Here is a 20,871-nt window from a genome sequence, read left to right on the forward strand (position 1 = left end):
TTTATTTTGAGTTTGCCATCATAGCACATTTAATGATGAAATATGCCATTTTGGTGGACATAATCTGCGGTTTCAGGGACGAAGTTCGGGCTGTGTGAATTGGAATGTAAGCTATGTATTTCTGTTCGTTCTTGAATGAAGCTGTACCTCTTCATTCTCAAAAACCGTTTATCACTTGAAACTGCAATAGAAGTCCACATTTCACTCCTCAAATAGGCTGTTTATTAAAATACTTGAATGAACCGCTAACAAGCAACAGCAGTTAGTTTTCCCGATATATAAGTTCCTTCTCTTTAAGTTAACAGTCTTTAAGCACTTTGCTATAAACAAATTAATATGCGTCAATATATACTACTTTCTTCCTCTCAATACTTTAACTCAAGTGACTATTTATTTAGCTTTTTTGGAAGCAAGCGACAATCTTGGCTTTTGCGTGCTGACATCTTACTTTATATTCACCTTATGAGCAAAACATATTAATGTAACTATTTGCTAAATAATAATGACTTCAGTTTAATTCTTTATCGTATTAATTAAGACACGTTCCCAGTAAAGTATTTGCTCTAGATGTTCTATTTATTCGAGTCTATTAAAAAAGTTCGCAATAGATCAAGGATTCTCAAATATTTTGCTCCGTACACCCATAGATGGTCAATTCCCAGGCTCGAAGAGAATCAACAACTAGCGGCCGCAGGAGAGCATCCAGCGTTCTATGAGTAATAGGCAAACAGTAAATGAAAGGGAGCCTGTAGGGCTTTGTAAAGTTTGAATAACCAATTATTATAATTTTCGTATAGTTTTCGTATATTTATATTTCATATTCGTATATTTATGTTCTTATTTCCCATCTCATTTCCTCGTCAGGACGCAAATTTAGTTAAGTGAAGATAGTATTTAAACAGGCGAAAGGAGAAAGTTAGACAGGGCGTTATTTCTCTAGTTAGCGCACGTTGCTACTCTGTCCTCCATCTGCGGTGCGGCTTAGGTGTGGCTACGCATTCTGGCCGTTTATGAAGTCTATCTCTGGTATAGGTTTTTGAGTCAGTTTGTTAGCTTTAAGTAATTTGTGTAGTCTGTCACTACTCTTTATCCTTTTCGAATTTATTGTTAAATTTACCTTAAGTTCTCAGCGCAAGTAGTCGGAGTCGTGAGCAAATATTCTTACTTTTCCCTCTTGACTGCAATTGGCTCTGATATAGAATCTATACTCAACATCTGCAAATTTAAATGCCATTCCAAATTTTTTGAATGCATTTAATAGAATTCTCTTCACATTTATATTTGCAAATTATATATAACCACAATAACATAAAATTTTACTTATCTGAGCGACGAGAAAAAGCCCAAAGTAATTACTCTAAACTTGAGAAAACTTTTGTCATTTAAAACCCGCAAATTTAAACATAGGAGTCCTCATCTTCTAAAACGCAGAAAATTGATAAATATTCCTAATATCCGCATCGGATTTCATTTCATTCACACCCAATTTCGTAACACAAGCGAATCGCCAGAAGAAATGACCGCATTCCAAAACAAAAATGTACAGAATGTCATTCATTGTTGTATTTCAAGCGATACACAATTTTTTCTACTACTCTTGTTGCCAGACTTATTCTCGCAAAATGAGAGGCACAGCAGTCGCTGTTTTGTGAGTATGAAATTCGTGCATTTTTTGTAAAAGAGTTTCAGAATAAAAGGGCAATTTAAACTCCTTCCCTGTGTTGTTACTCTTCACGCCTGTGGGAGATGTCAGCAGGGTTACTACTAAGATCAAGTCACTTGCATGATAGTGAGGAGAGTGAAATATTACAAGCCAAGGCAACAGAGAGTTCAGAAAATGATGAATGGCAACTGTAAAAGTTAGAAGAAATAAAATAAAATAAAAAATCTGAAAAGGCTCAGATTTTCCGAAAGAGTTTATTAACAGTTTTCTACGGTATGAGCTCGCAATTTACCAGTTTGCTGTTGCACTCACTCCTACTAACCCCGTTTTTTTGTCTTTTTAGCTTTATTATTAAGCATCGCATTTTCTTCGCCCTTACGCCGTATGCAATGAAACAGCAAAATTACAAAAATTTGAAAAGCAGCATGAGTTTAGAATTCTCGATGAAGGGTTAAGCTTTGGCAAATACACTCATGTCCATAAATTAAGGATAATTCGGAGTCACGCGGAAATCGAACTCTAAAATAAATATATCACCTGTAAAATCACTACACACATCTTCAAGAATCATATGCAAATTTCAGGAAGTAACCGGATGACACCGATGGTACGTCACAATGACGAGAGTGTAAGAGAGTGATATATAAGGAATACAGGCAAAGAAGTAAGTAAAATTGTTCGCAGGCGCTTTATAAGCATTTCAGTGCAATAACCGGATAGTTATGACACAAAGGACGGTTTTGGATGATTTTTTACTTGGTAGAATTATCGGCCGTCTGGGATGTGGGCGTACCCAACTGGAAGTATCAGACGAACTTGGAATTGCCCAGAGTGTCATCTCCAGGCTTTGGCAACGATTCCAAGATGATGGTAATGTGAGTAGACGTTACAGCACAGGTCGCCAAAGAGTTACAACGCCGAATGAGGACCGGTATTTGGCAGTTACTGCGAAAAGAAACAAGCGGAGCACAGCCTCAGACATGTCTCGTCAGGTCTCTTCAGCCACTGGTACGACAATTTCAAGGCAGACCGTGTACAGACCCTTAGGGCAGATTGGTCTATATGCTCGTAGACCTGTCAGATGCGTTCTACTTACTGCAATTCACTGTCGCCTGCGATTAGCCTGGAGTAGAGAGCATGCATTGTGGACACCGCAACAGTGGGCTTGTGTGATGTTTTCCGACGAGTCCAGGTTTAGCTTGCAGTCTGATTCTCGCCGGACTTTCATATGGAGAGCTTCAGGTACCCGTTACCACCAAGAAAACATCATTGAACAACACCCTTACGGTGGTGCAGGAGTTCTCGTTTGGAGTGGTATTATTCTGGGTTCCAGAACTGACCTGCATATTCAAATTGGAACCATGACAAGCCAAATCTATCGGGACGTCATTCTGGAACAACATGTACGTTTGTGTCGGGGCGCCATGGGCGCACAATTTGTGTTTATGGATGACAACGCCCGTCCTCACCGTGCAAACATCGTAAGCGCATGCCTTCAATCGGAGGATATCACCCGTATGGACTGGCCAGCATTCTCACCGGACTTGAATCCAGTAGAGCATGTGTGGGACATGCTTGGCCGACGAGTTGCAGCCCGTCAACCTCCTCCTACATGTCTACCGGAACTTCGGAGAGCATTGCTTTTTGAGTTGTGTAATATCCCCCAAGATCAGATCGATAATTTGATACTCAGCATACCTAGGAGTTGTACGGACTGTATTGCATCGTCTGGGAGACATACAATGTATTAACAATCATACCAACCATGTAATATTGCTTTTTTGTAAATAGTTTTTTTTTTTTTTTTAATTTGCTCCAGGGAGAAAAAATCGCTATTTTTTTAATAATATCAAACATATAGCATCTTTTTTTGCTCTTTACCTTTCGTTTAACAAATAAGCTTTACAAATAAGTCAAATTTGTTTTGCTTCTAACTCTTCCTTTGCCTGATTTTGGCATTATCCTTAATTTATGGACATGAGTCTATTTTTCTATTTATTTTTTAGTCTTTTCGCAGTATACCACACATCAATGTACAGTTTTCTTAGTAAGATGGTTTTCAAAACTTTTTTTTTTTGTTTTTATTATTAAATTAAATTTATTAATTGTTCGCATTTACCCCACATAAAAGTCAATTGAATAGCGAAATAATAAAATATTGAAAAACAGCATATCTTTAGAATTTCCGATAGACAGTCTTGCAAACAGGTGATACCAAACCAGCAGTCAATCCGTACGCTGTTGTCACTGCTCGCTTTGAAATCGTCGAGTTTGTTAGAAATTCATTAAATTTTTAGAAAATATGAATTATAAAATTTGAAATTCACTTCGAAATTCGAGCTTCCAAGTGCCCATGTTCGGGTGGGAGACTACGTTATGCAAAACTGGATGTCCCTAAGTACTACCGTTTTTCACAGCGTGAAACACATACATACATTCATGCAGATTCTTCATTATTTAAATTCTTTAAAAGTAATACAGGGTGATAACATTCGTGGCAACAATTTAAAAAGTGATTCAGACATTTAAAATAACACGCCTCCAAATCCCGTTTCGAGACTAATAGCCCATTCAGGCTAAAACCCTTTTAAGCTAAAAAGATATTTTTAGGAAAAGAGTAATCAACATAAAGCAATAAAAGGAAAAGCAATGATTGATGCAGGCATGTGGGTATATTTGGCCTTCTCGGTTTAGGCTTTTGTAAGTTTGGCGTTTCTTTGTTTTATTATGTAAATAATAAAATGTGAATGCCTTTTCGCCATAGTTTTCTGTTATGATACCAGCACACACCCCTCCAATGTAATGTTAATTTTAAAGGAGAACAATAAAATATTCAAGAAGCTAATAACGCCTAGAATTAAGACACAATGGTTATAACATATCTTTAGATAATTTTTAATGTGTTTTATAAATTAAACAAGAAAGGTACAAAAAATATAGAAAAACACCAAAATTTGAATAAGGGTAGTTTTTTATGTTCATAAAATATAACTAAATACCGTTTATTCTGGCATACAACGCGCACCCTTTTCTTTACGGAAAACCTGAATGATACATAAGCGATGCTGTTATCTTTTGCAATCGTTCACCGGAAGATTTTTCCTAGGCTTTCGGGCAATGGTATACTGAACTGACAAGCGATAAGGGAAGCAATATGTGTGTCTGTGGGGGGGGGGATGTTTGAGAGAGTAAATAATTCTGTGAAGAGGCTGCGTTGTCTTCAATGTAGGTGTGCTGAAGAATTTTATTCTAGGGTTTACAACACTTCCAGCGGGACAACTTCCGACCTATGGCTACTGCCAAACAGAATTAAGTGCCATCCCGCCAGCGACGAACGACGATGTAACAACGCCACAGCTAATGCGCAGACATGACAGTACCAGTAAGGTCCCTGCCAAGCCTGAACCATCATGAGAATAAACTCGTGTTCTAGTCCTGTGAAGAGTGATTATCCGTGGTTGAGAGTGCCTAAGTGCAGATCCTAGCCAGTTCTTCCTAGGAATTCTCTTGAGCCAACCCCCGGCTGGAATTCTAGGGTTTACAGAAAAGGGCGGGGCATTATTTGAGGTAAGTATGCTCTTCCGACCCGAATGAATTCACGAAATTAGGAAAATATGCTTTCTCTTTCAGTTTACATTTGAAACCGTGATTTTGAAGTGAACATCGAAGGCAAGGAAGAAACAGGAGGTTAAATGTGTCATGCCAGTCTAGAAACAGTGTGTGAGTGGATAATAAAAAGTATGGAAGGGAATTAAACCGATATAATTAAATATGTAGTATATGTAACAATATAATAGGAGCGGAAGATGCTTACTTATTTATGGATCAGAGTAACAGTGATGGAAATCTCTTTGTTAAAGGATGCAGCAAATCCATTCAAAAGAGAAATAAATAATATTCCATAAAACATGCAAATAAATAAAGCGTATATGCTTATGATAACAAAACGGTGTGTGTTCATTTTAACGAAGCATAATATTACAAAAGGAAATGTGTCATTTACAGGTACTTTATTTAATTTTTTTTTTTTTTTTTTTGTAATAATGAAAACTATTCTTTTTCATGGTTGATTATTATAGGATCCTTTAAGCGGCAACGGGTTATTTTATCCACAATGTAATCTTCAATGTTCCTTAGTCCGGATTGGATGCAGACACTCAATCCAGATCGTCCGATACTTAAAGGAGCAGTCCTCTGCCATCGTTGAATGGACGGGTCGAAGCATTCACATTCTTGAGTCGGCAACTCGGCAACATCGTCGTAACCACCTATCACATATATTTTACCTTCTAGAACCTAAAATAACAAAAATTCAAAGTAAAAAGTCAGAATTTTCAAAGATTCCAATTTATAACCAAAAATCCTCATGATAATGCAATAGCCCTTACTTTTTCCGAAAGCTGGCTTTGTACCATTGCAGTTTTAAGAACGATTAGTATTTATTACCCGTTTCCATTTGGTGAAAAGAATTCCAAACAAGATTTTAGTTCATAAACATTTTGATTTGGACATCACATGACTTCCTTACACGGCTTGTTAAATTACACACATTTTTTGCTGCATTTCATTTAAACTTATTTCCTCGAATTTTATTAGAGTTACATTTCTCATTCAATTAATTCAGTTTTTACTTCGGCAAAAATATATAAAAGCTCAAAACATCTTCATTAGAAACTGTAAAACACAGAAAAACATAAAATACCGAATACAGTTATAAACCAGTAAAAAAAAAAAAAAAAAAAAAAAACAATTTTTACAATTAAAATTAGAGTCTCTAGGTAAAAACAAACAATGCTGCCAGCGGGGAAGAAGACTGTTTTTCGGTGTACAAAACTGAAGATTAACTTTTAGTCACCCTCGGCAAGAAGACATTGAAGTTGGTGCAGAAACTGACTTTATTCAGTATTTTACTAAGAGTTTCGAATGTAAACAAATGCCGGTTTCGTTAAGCTTAGTAGCCCTTAAACAACTTTGGAATTGTTGATAATTCTATTGTTGCACACAGATTAACTAAAGGCATAAAAACCATAACTGGAATATAAGAACAACATAATCATTTTTAGAGCAAAAAATGCACAATTTACACACATATAAGAATAAAAACTGAGCTCACCCAGCTGGGTAACAGAGTGCGTATAGCGCAAGTAGTAGAATAACTTGATTTCGCACTAAGTGAATTTGAGATCATACAACATTATATATATATATATATATATATATATATATATATAATATATTAAGTTATATATATATATATATATATTAAGTTTACTTTACATTTAGTTTTTACGCTATAACTTTGACTTTAGTGTAGTTATTTTTACATGGTGTAACTATTTTACTCTTACAATCAGTTTTGGGGCAAACAGTCCTTTATTCTGTCCATACGTACAGATGTTACGTAAAAACATCGTTCAAATGGATTCGAGAGCGGTCAAAATGGATATTTTCGTTGAAATATGATACCTGAAATTTTTAGCAATTGCAATACGCCCTTTATTTCGTACAAAGAAGTAAAAGTAAGACGAAGTAAGCATTCAATGATTGTATTTTGCAAACAGGGCAGAAATATACATATTTAAATTCGAAAGCGTGAGTAAAATTAAAACAGACCTGCAAGATTCTAAACGCTTTTTTGCATTTCCCAAACGAAGAACTGAAACGAAGAATTATAAAAGTGTTAATATTTATGCCCTATGTCGTATTTTAAGACCTGCAGTTCATCTCCAGCAATATAATAAATTAACTTTGATAGGGTGGTAAGCAGGAACTGTATATATATCAGTTACGGGAGTGCTATGAGAGATATAAACAGTTGCGAGATGTTAAAAGGCGATCCTATTTTTTTCTGTATTTTTCTCTCTCTATCCTCTGTATTCAAGTATTCTGTAGGTCGTATTACGTAAGCAGCTGATGTCCCGGCTTGCATACCGTGGCCATTAACAATGACGTCACTAAAAAACTGATATTTTAATGTGCACGCTTGCTTCGACTAACTAAAAGTTCATTTTACATCCAGTGTTTCTGTTTTGTTCAGTTTTGTAAAAATTCATTTTACATCCACTGACTACGCGTGTTCAAAATTCGATAACTCTTTGGTGCTGACGTTTCTCCACAATGCGAGGAAAATTCAGAATGCATATATACAGATTCTTTGTGATATAACAGAAGATATTATTCTTCTGTGTATATCTGAATTTACTTGAGATTGAGACTATTGAGACTGCAAGCAAACCTGACTACTAGAAGTGCAATATCCAAATTTACAACATCATTTTGCATTGAAAAAATGCGATTTCTCTAATCCCAGTGTACTTTTTTCGGAATTTGAGTCATTTCAATTTAACATTGCATGTCGGATTAAAGAAAGAATAAAAATTGCTTAGCTCTCAGCTGTAAAGTTAAATTTTGTATAAAAGCCGTTAGAATATTTAAATTTTAACAATATACAATTTGGATATAATGAATCATTATTTAAAGCATGAAGGAGATGGAAAACGACAAAGGAAATCTTCAAAACTATCCTGTGGAACACAACGAAGTTTTGGCGAAAGTAATTAAACTAATAAGAGACAGTGTTCCTAAATTCTAGCATAGTTTTATAAATAATTTGGAACATTTGGTACTACAGAAATTATTAAAATGATTAATTGATCTACTGTGTGTAAGGGCGTTGATTTTCCGTCAGTGAAAGAATCAAACTTCAATATTCTCAAAACTAAGAAAAATAAGAACTCTAAATACTGGACTAAGGAAAAATTTGTTGAAGGGGGCTGATTTAATAAATCTGGTTACAGTTATCGATTTTTATTATACAGAACAACGATGAAAAATTTCAGTTTCTGTTGTAAGACGTCGTAGAATAAGAGTTAAAATATACTCGTATATCTCTCCCTTGAAAAATGCATCTTAGGTTTTCTTACAGAGTGATGAATTATTAAAAACAAATTCTTATTATTTGACAATGAAGTTTCAATTATTTTATGAAAAATGAAGTTTTTAAAATTCATATTTGAAAAAAAAAAAAAAAAATTAAGGAAAACTTCTTTTAAACTGTAATTTGAACTTTAATTTAGAGATTTGAGATAGTAAGATTTTTATTTGCTTTTTTTTAGTTTTCTGTTACCAATATAATTAAATAAGAAAAAATATAGTTAATGATAAGGGGAAAATTTTGCTATTATTTTCTGGGGGGTGAGGGATATCATTTCTAATTTGGAGCACTCCCATCTAGTATACATATGTAGTTTTTATAATAATGTATTTTTGGCAGTTCACTTTCAAAATTTTAAAATGGCATTACTTAACCCCGGTAAATTAATTTTAATTATTATCCTATTTTAAGAAAATTCTTTAGTTTTATTCCAGTAGATTTTAAAAAAATCGAGAGCATCCCAAAGCGTCTAATTCCGATAAAGTTTTTGCATTTTTCCCCTTAAACGAATTATAATATCGCTTTTATTTTAAAACCTGTTTCAGCTAAGTAACAGATGAACTAAATAAGTTACTACATAAAAAATTAAAAAATTAGTATTATCAGGTAAATGACAAGAAAAATTTTTTTACTGGACTGTTTAAATTTTCAGAACTGTGTTAAATCAATAAATAAAAGTGGGTGATTTTTAATATATCAAAAAGTAACTAATTTAATTTTAATGAAATTAAACGAACATTAAACTAAATATATAAAAGTAATTTTGCCGTAAATAAAACTCTCTCAAAACTGTACATTTCGGATCATACTTGTATCGTGGCGCCATCTGCAGACAAAGTATAAAATGAATTCCTTGTTTGGAATTCTGATCGAATATTTTTTCCTGTTACTGATCATACAGTATTTAAATATTTTCTACATCCATTTTTATTCTTAGTTTTTTTTTATAATATATAGCAATATAATACAGCATTTATTAGCAGTATAATAGCTAATTCTTTGAGAAATTTTGGAAATTAATATTTACTTATTGTATGCGTTGGTAAACTAAATATTACAAAAAATAGAGTAGTATACGCCTAATTATAATCAAAGCTCCTTGCTTAAGTAAACATGTATATCAATTATGGTCAAATTCAGCGAAGTACGGCTGAATTTGTTTCAGGAAGAACTACAGGTTAGAATTCTGAAATGTTCAGGAACCATAAGTATCAAGTATAGGAGCGGGTGTTACAATACATATATAAAATATAGGAAGACGTATACAATATACATTTGTTTAAAGTTTTTAATATCTTCTGTAAATTAAACAAGCAAAGTATAAAAAATATTGATAAATACTAAAGCCCGAATAAAAGCTGTTTTTTATATTCATAAACTAAAACTAAATACTTATTTTTAATTGGTTTAATTTAAATAAAAATGTGGTTAATTCAAAATATATTTAATTAAAAACATTAAATATTTTTAAAGAATTGAATTACATATTTTCAAATATCTATAAATTTTTCTATATTAATCTCAATGTATATTCGCTAGTATCTTATGAAATGTTATTCAACCTGAGCCATCCGTATGGATAATCTCTACACATAAACCACATTAACTTTAAAATAACCCTTTTCGGCGACTTAAAAATCTGAACATTTCGGACTTTTTTATTTGTAATTTTACGCTTATTAATTTATTAATTTACAAAACATCAGTTTCTTTACATTTACACAGCACAAAATTTAACAACAAAATCTCAGAACCTTAAAAATATGGAATATTTTAAGATTTTTCAATAAAGTATTACCATACGTACTTTTCATACCATACGTTTAAAAGTATGTTCGCCATACGTTTAAAAATGTTACCATACGTATATTTCATATTAATTTTCATATTCACATTTGTTTTCGCGTCTGGGGCCAGCTGTGAAAGCAAAATGTTTTCTCTCTAGACGTGAAAGCAAAATATTTTCTCATACACTCGTTTTTTACACGCATTTTTCGATAATTTCTTACTTACATTCAAACAGAAATAGATGCATACTGCTCAGCCTTATTTTCAGGAACAGTTTCGTACTTAGAGACTGCTGCCAGAGAAATTTTGAAACAAACATTGACTTGTACAGTTCCTGAATAATAGGCAAGTCTTATAAAAAAAATCATACAAAAATCAGACGTGTTACCTCCACTGCAAAGTTGCTCCTTGGTCTTGACATGGGCTTAATCGCAGACCACTGTTTATTCTCGAAGTCATATTTTTCCACAGATCGCTCTCTTTGATTGCCGTCAAAACCTCCGATGGCGTAAATACAGTTGCCGAGTATTACGCTACCTACCCCAGAACGACAAGTGTTCATCTCCTGCAGTAAGTACCACTGGTTGAAAACTGAATAGTAGACCTCCACCGACCTCAGAGGATCCACGCCATTGAATCCACCTACAACGATGATGCGTTGTCTCAGCGAGCACGCACTGGCATCGCTTCGTTTTACATACATAGGTGCAACATAACGCCACTAAATAAAACAATAAAAAAGTAAAATTTTATTGTATTTTATCTACAATCAGAAAAATGAAATCTTAAATAACAAAGCGGTAAATAGTTTAATAAATTATCAAAGAAGAAAAATTAATTATTTGCCATCAGTTACCCCTTTGAAGTAAACCAGAGGACTATTATAAAGAAAACCCTGCGTAATGTGATGGCGATAAATGTTATCATTCGGATATTGTTATGATTTGCAGCAGTCCCTTCCGTTTATATGCAAAAACATAGAAAATCCTTTTGTTTATTGTGATCATGGCGACATATTTAGTGATCACCGACTACGTATGACACTGCTGACCTAGTTAAGCCAGATGAAGGGATTTACCATAGCTCAAGCTATCGCGCTTATGAACTGGCAGTTTTAAAAGACAGTGGGACTCTTCGGAGACGAGGACTCTCCGGAGCAACTCTCCGGAGACGAGGCAGACCAAAGAAGTACATTACTGGTTCTTCGCCGAGACGTCGTACGAGCCACAAGGTAAGTCTGTAAACCAACAGCTTTCAAGCGAGAGGTCACGGCAAAACACTGTTCAGCAAATGGTAAATGAGACCGGTAGGAAAATATTTAAAAGAAAAAGATTTTTAGGAAAACAATAACTGGCAAAATGATGAGGATAATGATGATTATGAGGATAAACGACGTTTTTAAAAGATGTTGAAGAAGACAGACTGTAAAGGATCAGCGCCAACGATGGGATAAGTGTTCTGTGGGTGATTATCTTCTGTCGTTAGGCTTTTGCATGACTGGTAATTCTTTCTTTTTATAATGTGAACAATAAAATGTGAATGCATTTTAGCAATACAGTTTTTATATTAAATACCAAAACACATACCTTCAGTGTAGTGCAGTTTAAAAGGAGAAGAATGAAATGTTTAAGAAGCTAACAACTCTTAGATTTATGGCATTTTGGTTATGTAGTTCTATTTCGGAAGGCAAGTTTTTGCATCGTTTAATATATATATATATACAGGGTATTTCAAAACTTATCGTTCAAGTTTCGTAGGGAGGTAGGGAAGACGTTAGGAAATCGATTTCGCATAGGAAAGTATGTCCGCAAACGTCATCTACATCAGGGTTTCTTAAACGTTTTTCACTCGCGACCACTTTTTATCACTGAGATTTTTTCGCGATCCCCAGAACCTCATAATATTAAAAAAATTTGTGGGGCCCCATAAGTATTGCGCAAATTCGACACACGCGTGAGTGAAACTGTAAATTTTTTCACTATACTGTGATATACTATTGCAGTTTTAGGTCATTAACTTTAATTTCTAATTTTAAGACATAGAACAGTGTGAAAATTTTAAATAAGTTAACAGGCGAAATGACAGCGTCACGTGCAAAGCAAGGAAAATGAGCGTGTATATTATAAAAAGAATGTGTCGAAACGTTTCCGTTTTTTTTCCCTTTGTCTGTACTGTCTTTATGTATTTTCAGATACATTGTGTAAAAATATTTGGTAATTGTAAAATTATTATAATAAGTTAAAGAAATATCAAAACTGCTAAAATTTTAGCGACCCACAGTTTAAGAAACCCTGATCTAAATGAACAAAATGGACAAATAAAGTTAACAAGGAAACAGCACAGTTAAGTGGTAACGATGCGAACTTTATTCCAAAAAGGTAAAGTAAAGGTTCATAGTAGATACTCAAAATTACGACCATTTGCACGACCACTGGATTCACGGCGCAATTGCATTGACCTCCAAACATTTTTCCAAACGCCGGTTATATCACGGACAATTCCTGCAGCTGCCACTATTCGTGCAACAAGGTCCATTTCACTGTCAATGGGAGTCTCGTACACATGTTCTTTCATAGCGTTCCACAAAAAGGAATCCATAGGCGATAAATCAGGTGACCTGGGTGGCCGAACGATGGGTCCTAATCTGCCGATCCATCGAGCTTCGAATGTTCGGTTCAGGTAATCACGCACATCATTTGTGCTATGGGCTGGAGTCCTGTCACGTTGATGCCTCATATCTCGGCGGATATGGGCAGGAAAAACGCCCCAAAAAGTCGCTAACACTATCTTGATTAAGACTAGGTATTTTCGGCAGTCTAATCGGGGCTAAGGTTACCAATGATTCCAGCCCACACATTTACGGCAAGAGGATGTTGCACAGCGTGACGTCTCGTACCATGCGGGTTGTCGTAAACCCACACATGTGAATTGTGTGTATTGAATACACCTTCACGATTGAATGAAGCTTCATCTGTAAAAAGGACAGAAGCTGGAAAACTGGGGTCAACGGCACTTTTCTGTACGAATCATTGTGCTAATTCCACATGTTTTGGAAAATCGTTAGGATGCAGTAACTTCACCCTTTGCAGATAGTAAGGATGCACACGTTCCTCGTGCAGTATCCGCCACATTGTGGAGCGAGAGACCCCAAGCTGCTGAGCAATAGCTCGTATGCTGGTATTCGGATTATCTTTGAGGGAGTGTAGGACTTGTTTTTCGACGTTGGCAGTTCGCGTCAATCGTCTTCTCCCCCTATCCTGCATATTACTGCGTAGCGAACCATGTCCGCACAATTTGCGGTGCTTCTGTCTTCTTCTATAGGAGTATCGGTCTTCGTAAACTTGTCTAGCTCGGCAGCCGCTTTCACTAGCTTCCCCATATGTGAGATGCATAGCTGCTAGCTCTTGATGCGTAAAACGATTCTTCTTATCACTAGTAAGTCAGCTCGTATATTGATGACAGTGGAAGTGGTCAGGCGAGCTGTACGCTGGTTGGGTACACACAGTGCCTTCGCGTGCATTTTCGACGCACTTTGCTATGTGAAATCAGTTCCATGGCGTCTTCCTTACCTCCCCCACAAAATTTGAACGATAAGTTTTGAAACACCATGTATATGATGTTTAAAATACTTATGCAGCTAGACTATTCGTCACGGTTTGAACCCACATCACACTGCTACCAATCTACTATTTTTTCCGCTCGACCACTGTTAGACTTTGGCGTTTTAAAAAATAAGTTTTCTTTTCCAGATTTAAGTAGCGCATAATCACATTCCTTCTCAATTCAATTCTTGGATTTCTCATTTTTTGCGCATCAAAGTGTGCATCTTTAAGGTGTTAAGGGCTGATGTTTATTTGATTCAAGTATATAATTTCAGTATAACAACATAACAGTTTTTCTGAATATTTATTTCAACGTTAGTAAAGGCAATGTCCTTAGCACTGAAAATTGCTATGATATTGAAGATTTAATTTATTTTTCCTTCCCCCCCCTTTCATCAACCTTCGAGGATGAAGTAGGATTTAAAATCTTACCAAAGTCATAATCAGCAGACAAGTTGCAAAGCGCTCTTTATTGCAACGGACATAGAATGCTCCTTAATTCTACTTCTATGTAGATTATTAGCCCAAAGGTATATAATAACAGAGCCAAGAAAATGGGTTAGCAAGAGTGAGTGCAATAGCAGACTGGTAGACTGTGAGCTCAACGACAGTGTAAAACCTTAACAGGCTTTTTTGGATGATCATTAAAATCCGAGAGATTTCATATTTTTTTAAAAACATCTTTTCAGTCATGTACCTTTTAATTAAAATGACTCCTTTTAAACTTCCCTTTCTTCACTTTCATATGATAACTTCCTAAAACAAAATTTTATTCACTTATCGTGTTGAATCATTTCGTCTGAATACAGAACCTTTAAGAAATGTTGTTAGGTAAAAGTAAATAAGTATTTGAGTGAATACATTTTATTTACGCTTTACATTTGCATTCGCAATTATGCTCAATTCAAATATATCATTTGCTTAACTGAGAACACATGTTCAGAATTAATTTTTACTTACATTATGGAATATTTAGTGTGGTGAAGTTTGTAATAATATTTAGAGATTTGTCCTTGAATAATAAAGGTACATTACGCAAAAGTTAGTATTTCTATTTATTTCAAATTATTTTTTTTAAAAGTTTCGAAAACAGAAATATATCAAATGTAAAATAAAAAAAACATTATTTTGAAATCAGTTTCGCACCGTGAAGTTTGAGGTTTACGCCTTGAAATTTATAATACAGCAGATTATTTATTGTGCAGTGAGTGGTCATGAAAAGTAACAAAATTAACCAAGAAAATTTTCAATGATGTTATTTATAAAATATTTTCAAAGGTTCTTATTAATAGTTAGTTTTTTTGCAACCGTTTCGTTGAACAGGATGAGTAGATGGAACTGACTGAGTTTAAACAGAGGAATGTCAAATTTTAGAATTTAGATTTTTCTATGTGTATTTTTCCAGATTTTCAGCTGTCAAGCAGACTTCGAAAATTATAAACCTCACACAGATTTGATGATTATTAGAGACCCGAGGAAGGGAGATAAAAAATAATAGTTTCCTCCATCTGCTGAATAAACCGATTTATTGAGAATTAGAAAGAAGTTGACGAATTTAGAATTTGATACGGAGGCCATACATACAATAAAGGTACACCATCACAACTGAGTACTGGGTGAAGGGAGGCCCAGACATATTTGAATAAAGTCTGTGCGGAAAACAAAATATCCACCGAAATGTTCTGGCCATCGTAGTCAAGCCCTGGATCAAAGAATTCGCTCAAGGAAACCATATGTGCTCCATAAAGACTCTACACTATCCAACATGGCAACAAACCTCAGAAGTGAATCAAGGGCAATATTTTTACTTCTTTGTACGAAGGAAGTATCGTAATCGCGAAAAATTTCGGGTGCCAGATTTCAGCGGAAATACCCATTTTGAAGGGTCCCAAATTCATTTGAACGATTTTTTTTTTCTTTCTTTCGTCTTTTTTTTTTTTTTTTTTTTGTGTGTGTGTGTGTGTGTTGCTTGACGTCTTTTTGGAGGACTTTCTAAGCGAAACTGGCTCATATACACATTACACGTGGGGAAAAGCACATGCAGCCAGCCCTTTTGCCTGAAATTGAACTCATGTTGGCCACTGATGGGATGAGATAAATTGATCAGGATATTTAATTTTAAAATTTGAAATTTTTGACGTCATTTTGAACTTGCGTTGAGGGATCTGTTAATTAATTTAGAATAATTTTAGGAAACAAGTTTAAATGAAGTCTGATTTTTTTTTATTTCTCCCCCCTTCCCATGTGGCCTCCAAATCACCTTGACTGAGATCATCTTGAGCACTATATATATGGGACGCGGGTGAAATGAACATTAGTGAGTACCTATATAAATAAATGTGAGCTGAGGAAGAATAATAAGTTCAATCTATACTCTACTGTCTGGAATTTTCTAATATTCTAATTCTAAAGACTAAATATTTAAAAATAGAACTTTGAAACATGCTTTTTTCTGAATGTGTTTTCCGGACAGTTCCACTCTCGTTCTGTATACTGATAATAGGAAAAGAGCATAACACTTGCATGTATTCCTAATAGAAGTGAAACTCATTCAGTTTGGCATATTATTCTTACGGTAGAAATTTCCAGACGGCATTGCCTTTTCCTTCGGTATAATGCATCTCAAAATGTATAGTATACTAATGAGTAGTACAAAGAGTTCGAAAATATGCATGTAAAACTGGATATTCCCTGTTTTCAATAGTAGTAGTAGTAAGAGGAAAAGGCTTGTAAACATTTTACGCAGGGTACAGGAAAAGAATTGACACATCAAATGCTGTCTTAGAGCCCCTTATTGAGTACCTGCGTTTTAAGAAATCTTGACACCAACTGTACTTTTCGTAAATTATAGCTATTTTCTAAATTTCGTTTCATTATTTTTCAAAACAAAAATAATAAGTTTGCATTTTATTACTTTTTAAAACATTCTCGGTATTTATTTGATGAATGAAAATGTCTACGCATGTAAAAACTAAAAACGGTTATTTTTATAAACATCGGCTAATTCCTAATTAATCAAGATAATAAGAGTTTTCTTTTCTAAACATTATTGCAAAAGACTACCTAATGCGTATATGTATTGTTATTGCACGTTTGTTCACTGTCACACTTATTATATGTTGACTTCTAAGAATTCATTATCATTTCATTCCAGATAACGTTATTCAGGATTATCACTTCTTTAATTTCTATATTTATTCGAAAATGCATTCGACGGAGAGAAATCCCTCAAACGGAAAGAGTCACAAATTATCGTAAGATCTTGATTATGGTGGTAATTGGTTGCTAGCGAGGACACCGTTAAATCTCTTAATTGTGATTTATAGCTTTCCCCAAATCATTCAAATGGGATTAAAATACGTAATCTTCAAAGCGAATTGAAGTAATATGTCTGGAAAGCAATTTAAAGAAGAGCGTTTAGTAATTAAAATAAGCTCATTTTGATAACTTAGGAGAAATAAGCAAATTTATTCGAATAATAGGAATACCAATTTTTCTGCCTGCAAACACTGCACACTTATATTGATAAGGAAATGGGATAAAAAGAAAACAAGAAAACGTAAAGACCAGCTGTCCCAATCCGAGAAAGGAGACAGACGGAACTGGCAGTATACAGCCACAGCTGTCTTCTTACGTGTATATATATATATGTATCCATGATTCTATTTATGTGGAATTACAGTGGATTTCGCGAAAAAAAAATCTCTCTTAAATAATTATTTGCAGAAAAATAAATAAGACAATTTTGATCACATCTAGATTTTGATATGTGCCTAATAAGAAAACAAACAACTCAGTGAGAAAAATGCTTTATTTCTGAACTAGTGAAATAAATTTGAATCCCTAAAAAGTAACTAGGTAAGGAACAACTTAGCAATTCAAAATTTCTTCCAAGAAGCTTATATGTTATTGTTGTGACTAATCTCACTTGTTTGTAATCAGAGCAAGCCCACGAAATTCATCTTGGCAAGGATTCAAGAATGCACCTATCGTTGGCAAGATCCTTGGGCACCATACAGGCGACAATACGACTTTGCTCAGTTTCGCTCTCAGTTTTGAAGATGAGTATCCTGATGGGACTCGTCCAAGGGCTTCCCACCAACCTTTCGAATGGACTTTCGGATCATTGCGTATTTTGAGTGCCTCAATACCGCACAGACACTATACATATTTTCAAACATCCATGCCTTCTCCGGGATTCCAACCCGAGCCCTTCGGCAAGGCATTCAGCTACGATAACCGCTATACCGGTTGGGTGGCAGATAACCACTATGCCGGTTGGGCGGCTTCAATTCGCGGCAGAAAATGATAGTTTACTCTATCTGCTGAATAAACAGGATTATTGAGAGTTAGAAAGAACTTGGAGAATTTAGAATTTGATCGGGAGGCCATGGCTGCAATAAAGGTTCAATATCGCACTGGTCAAAAAGCCCCAAACATATTTGAAGAAAGTCAGGAAAACAAAATATCCACTAAAATGTTCTGGTGATCGTAGTTAAGCCCTCGATCGAAGACTTTACTCAAGGAAACCATATATACTCCAAGAAGACTCTACACTATCCAAGATAGGAAGAAACCTCAGATATGAATCAAGGACAATATTTTTAGTTCTTTGTACGAAGGAAGTATTGTAATCGCGAAAAATTTCGGGTACCAGATTTTAGCAGAAATACCTATTTTGAAAGGTCCGAAATCCATTTGGAAGATTTTTCTTTTCTTTCCTTTTTATTTATTTATTTCTTACATGACGTCTGCACGTACGAACAGAATAAAGGTTTCTATTTTACAAAACGATTTGCAAAATGAATTTAAAGTGAATATAATTACGAGCGACTTGAGGAAGGGAGATAGAAAATGATGTCGTTGTTGTTACTTATGCTCACTTGTCTGACAGTAACATCAGCCCAAGCTCACGAAATTCCTCGTGGCTAGCAGCACAAGATACGCCTGTCGTTGGCAACAGCCTTGAAAACCCTACAGGTGACAGTGCAATTTAGCTCAGTTCCATCCCCCCCCCCCAATTTTGATTGAGAGCACCCCGGGGAGGGACGGGTTCAAGGTTCTCCCACTCCTCTTCCTTTCCACCAAGCCACACGAGAGGACTTTTGCCTCGCCGCATGTTTAGAGTGCGGCCATGCCGCACAGACACTATACATTCACAAATATGCATGTCTTTTCCGGGATTCGAACCCGGGCCCTTCGGTACGGTAGTCAGAGTCACTAACCACTTTCCCGGCTGGGTGGCATAATTACAGTCATAGGAATTAGAATATAAGTCTCCTAAATAATTGCTAATTAAACGTAACAATTTTTTACATAAATATAGACAAAAAAACTAGCGCAAGTGCAAAGAAAAGTCGTTATACGTTTAGCGGTTGAATTTAGTACTTAAGCTTATTAATTTTCATTAAAATTTTGATATCTTACAGAATAAAAAATACTTACCTGATTAAGTTGGATGTTGTACTCCTCTACTGTTCCTAGCCTGTCATCTCCATTGTATCCTCCAATTGCATATATCTTGTCAGATAAAAGGACTGCGCTTAGATAACACCTAATTAAAAGTCAGACATTAGCTGGATTTCGGATTTCAAGCTTGTAATCAGCTGCATAGGTAAAAGTTTGCATAGTTAGAAGCAAATCATGTACTGGTCTGATAAGCTTTCATCCCTGAGGATGCGACGGAAAATGATTTGAGAATATGTAGAGTCGAAATTATTCTCTGTGAAGATAACATTCGAATATCTGAAGTCAGTTATGCAAGATTTTACCATCATATCTCTTTATGGTTTAAAAATAGTTGAAGAATTAACATTATAAAAAAATTAAGAGCATTAGAAGCGGCAGAATAAGCTCAATTTGTATTGAAAAATGTATTTTTCTTATGTAATAAAAATTTATTTTCATCCAAAGTATCATTTGATTAAATTTACAACATTAATGTTTCTAACCCAACTCTCTATTTAATGAAAACGATAAAATTGAAAGGAATATTAGTCTTTGAAATTCTAAGTACAATGGAAAAAATATGTTAAACAGAGTATTTACTCAGATATAGTTTCCCCTCATGTATTCTCCTACAGCAGTGTTTTCTCCATTTGGATACAGAAATTTCTGGTTTAGATACAAATTAAAATGTATGCCCAAATAGAAAATTATTTTTACAAGTAAAAGAATATTATTCGAATCGGTAAGTCTTTTGACATATATAATACAATAATATTAGTTTATCTTTGCATGTGCGGTGTACAGTCTCTTTAGAAATATAGTATACGCGCTTATTTTCCCCTCCCGCTTTTCAAGCTGTAAAATTAGTAAGAAAGAGGGAGAAGTAAGGAAGTAAATATCGTACGTTATCCAAGAGAAAGATATTCGTTTCTTCTACACAAAAGAAAATGATACTCATTTCTTTCACCCAAAAGAAAGAATGTCTTCGAAGGGCGTTTTCGTTTTAACTTTGCGTTCAAAATTTGAATCTTTTTTTAGTATTGAGAACATAGATCTGAACACAAAGAAACCGTCTAGCACATAAACATATTGTTGTAAATGAATAAATTCGTTGGGGCTGAGTGACATAAAAGATTGGTATAAGAAAAGTCAGCTCCAGTATTTAATGTATTTCTTCAGATTCAAATATTCTTGCCGATCCCCGTTAATTTTTAGACAATTCCTTGAAAAATACAAGTAATCATAGACGGAAAATACGCAACTTGTATCAAATTAAAGAATATTTATAGGTTTTTGATCTGGTTTTGTGGGAAAGAACATTAGAGCTCTCTGCCTAAAGGGAAGGCTGCCTTCATGGAGGATTTTCTAAGAGAAACTAGCTCGTATACACATTACACATAACGAAAACCACGAACAAGCACATGCAGCCGGCCCGT

General features: G+C 34.8%; 1 protein-coding gene across 2 annotated transcripts in view; it reads right to left on the bottom strand.

The window, feature by feature from the left end:
• Positions 1–4,649: 4,649 nt before the first annotated feature.
• Positions 4,650–20,871, bottom strand: part of LOC118201300 (kelch-like protein 10) — a 59,341-nt gene continuing 43,119 nt past the window's right edge. The window contains exons 5-7 of one of the 2 annotated variants that reach the window (XM_035373385.2): positions 19,433–19,541; positions 10,774–11,106; positions 4,650–5,959 (exon numbers count right to left, since the gene is read on the bottom strand). In XM_035373385.2, coding sequence (XP_035229276.1) covers positions 5,714–5,959; positions 10,774–11,106; positions 19,433–19,541 — 688 coding nt within the window. In that variant the 3' untranslated portion in view covers positions 4,650–5,713. The remainder of the gene's footprint in view (positions 5,960–10,773; positions 11,107–19,432; positions 19,542–20,871) is intronic. The other variant, XM_035373386.2, reaches the window with a different exon arrangement.

The sequence above is a fragment of the Stegodyphus dumicola genome, chromosome 6 (genome assembly GCF_044657685.1).
Source record: "Stegodyphus dumicola isolate Sdum_Otavi_A_Nest chromosome 6, ASM4465768v1".
Taxonomy (NCBI): Eukaryota; Metazoa; Arthropoda; class Arachnida; order Araneae; family Eresidae; genus Stegodyphus; species Stegodyphus dumicola.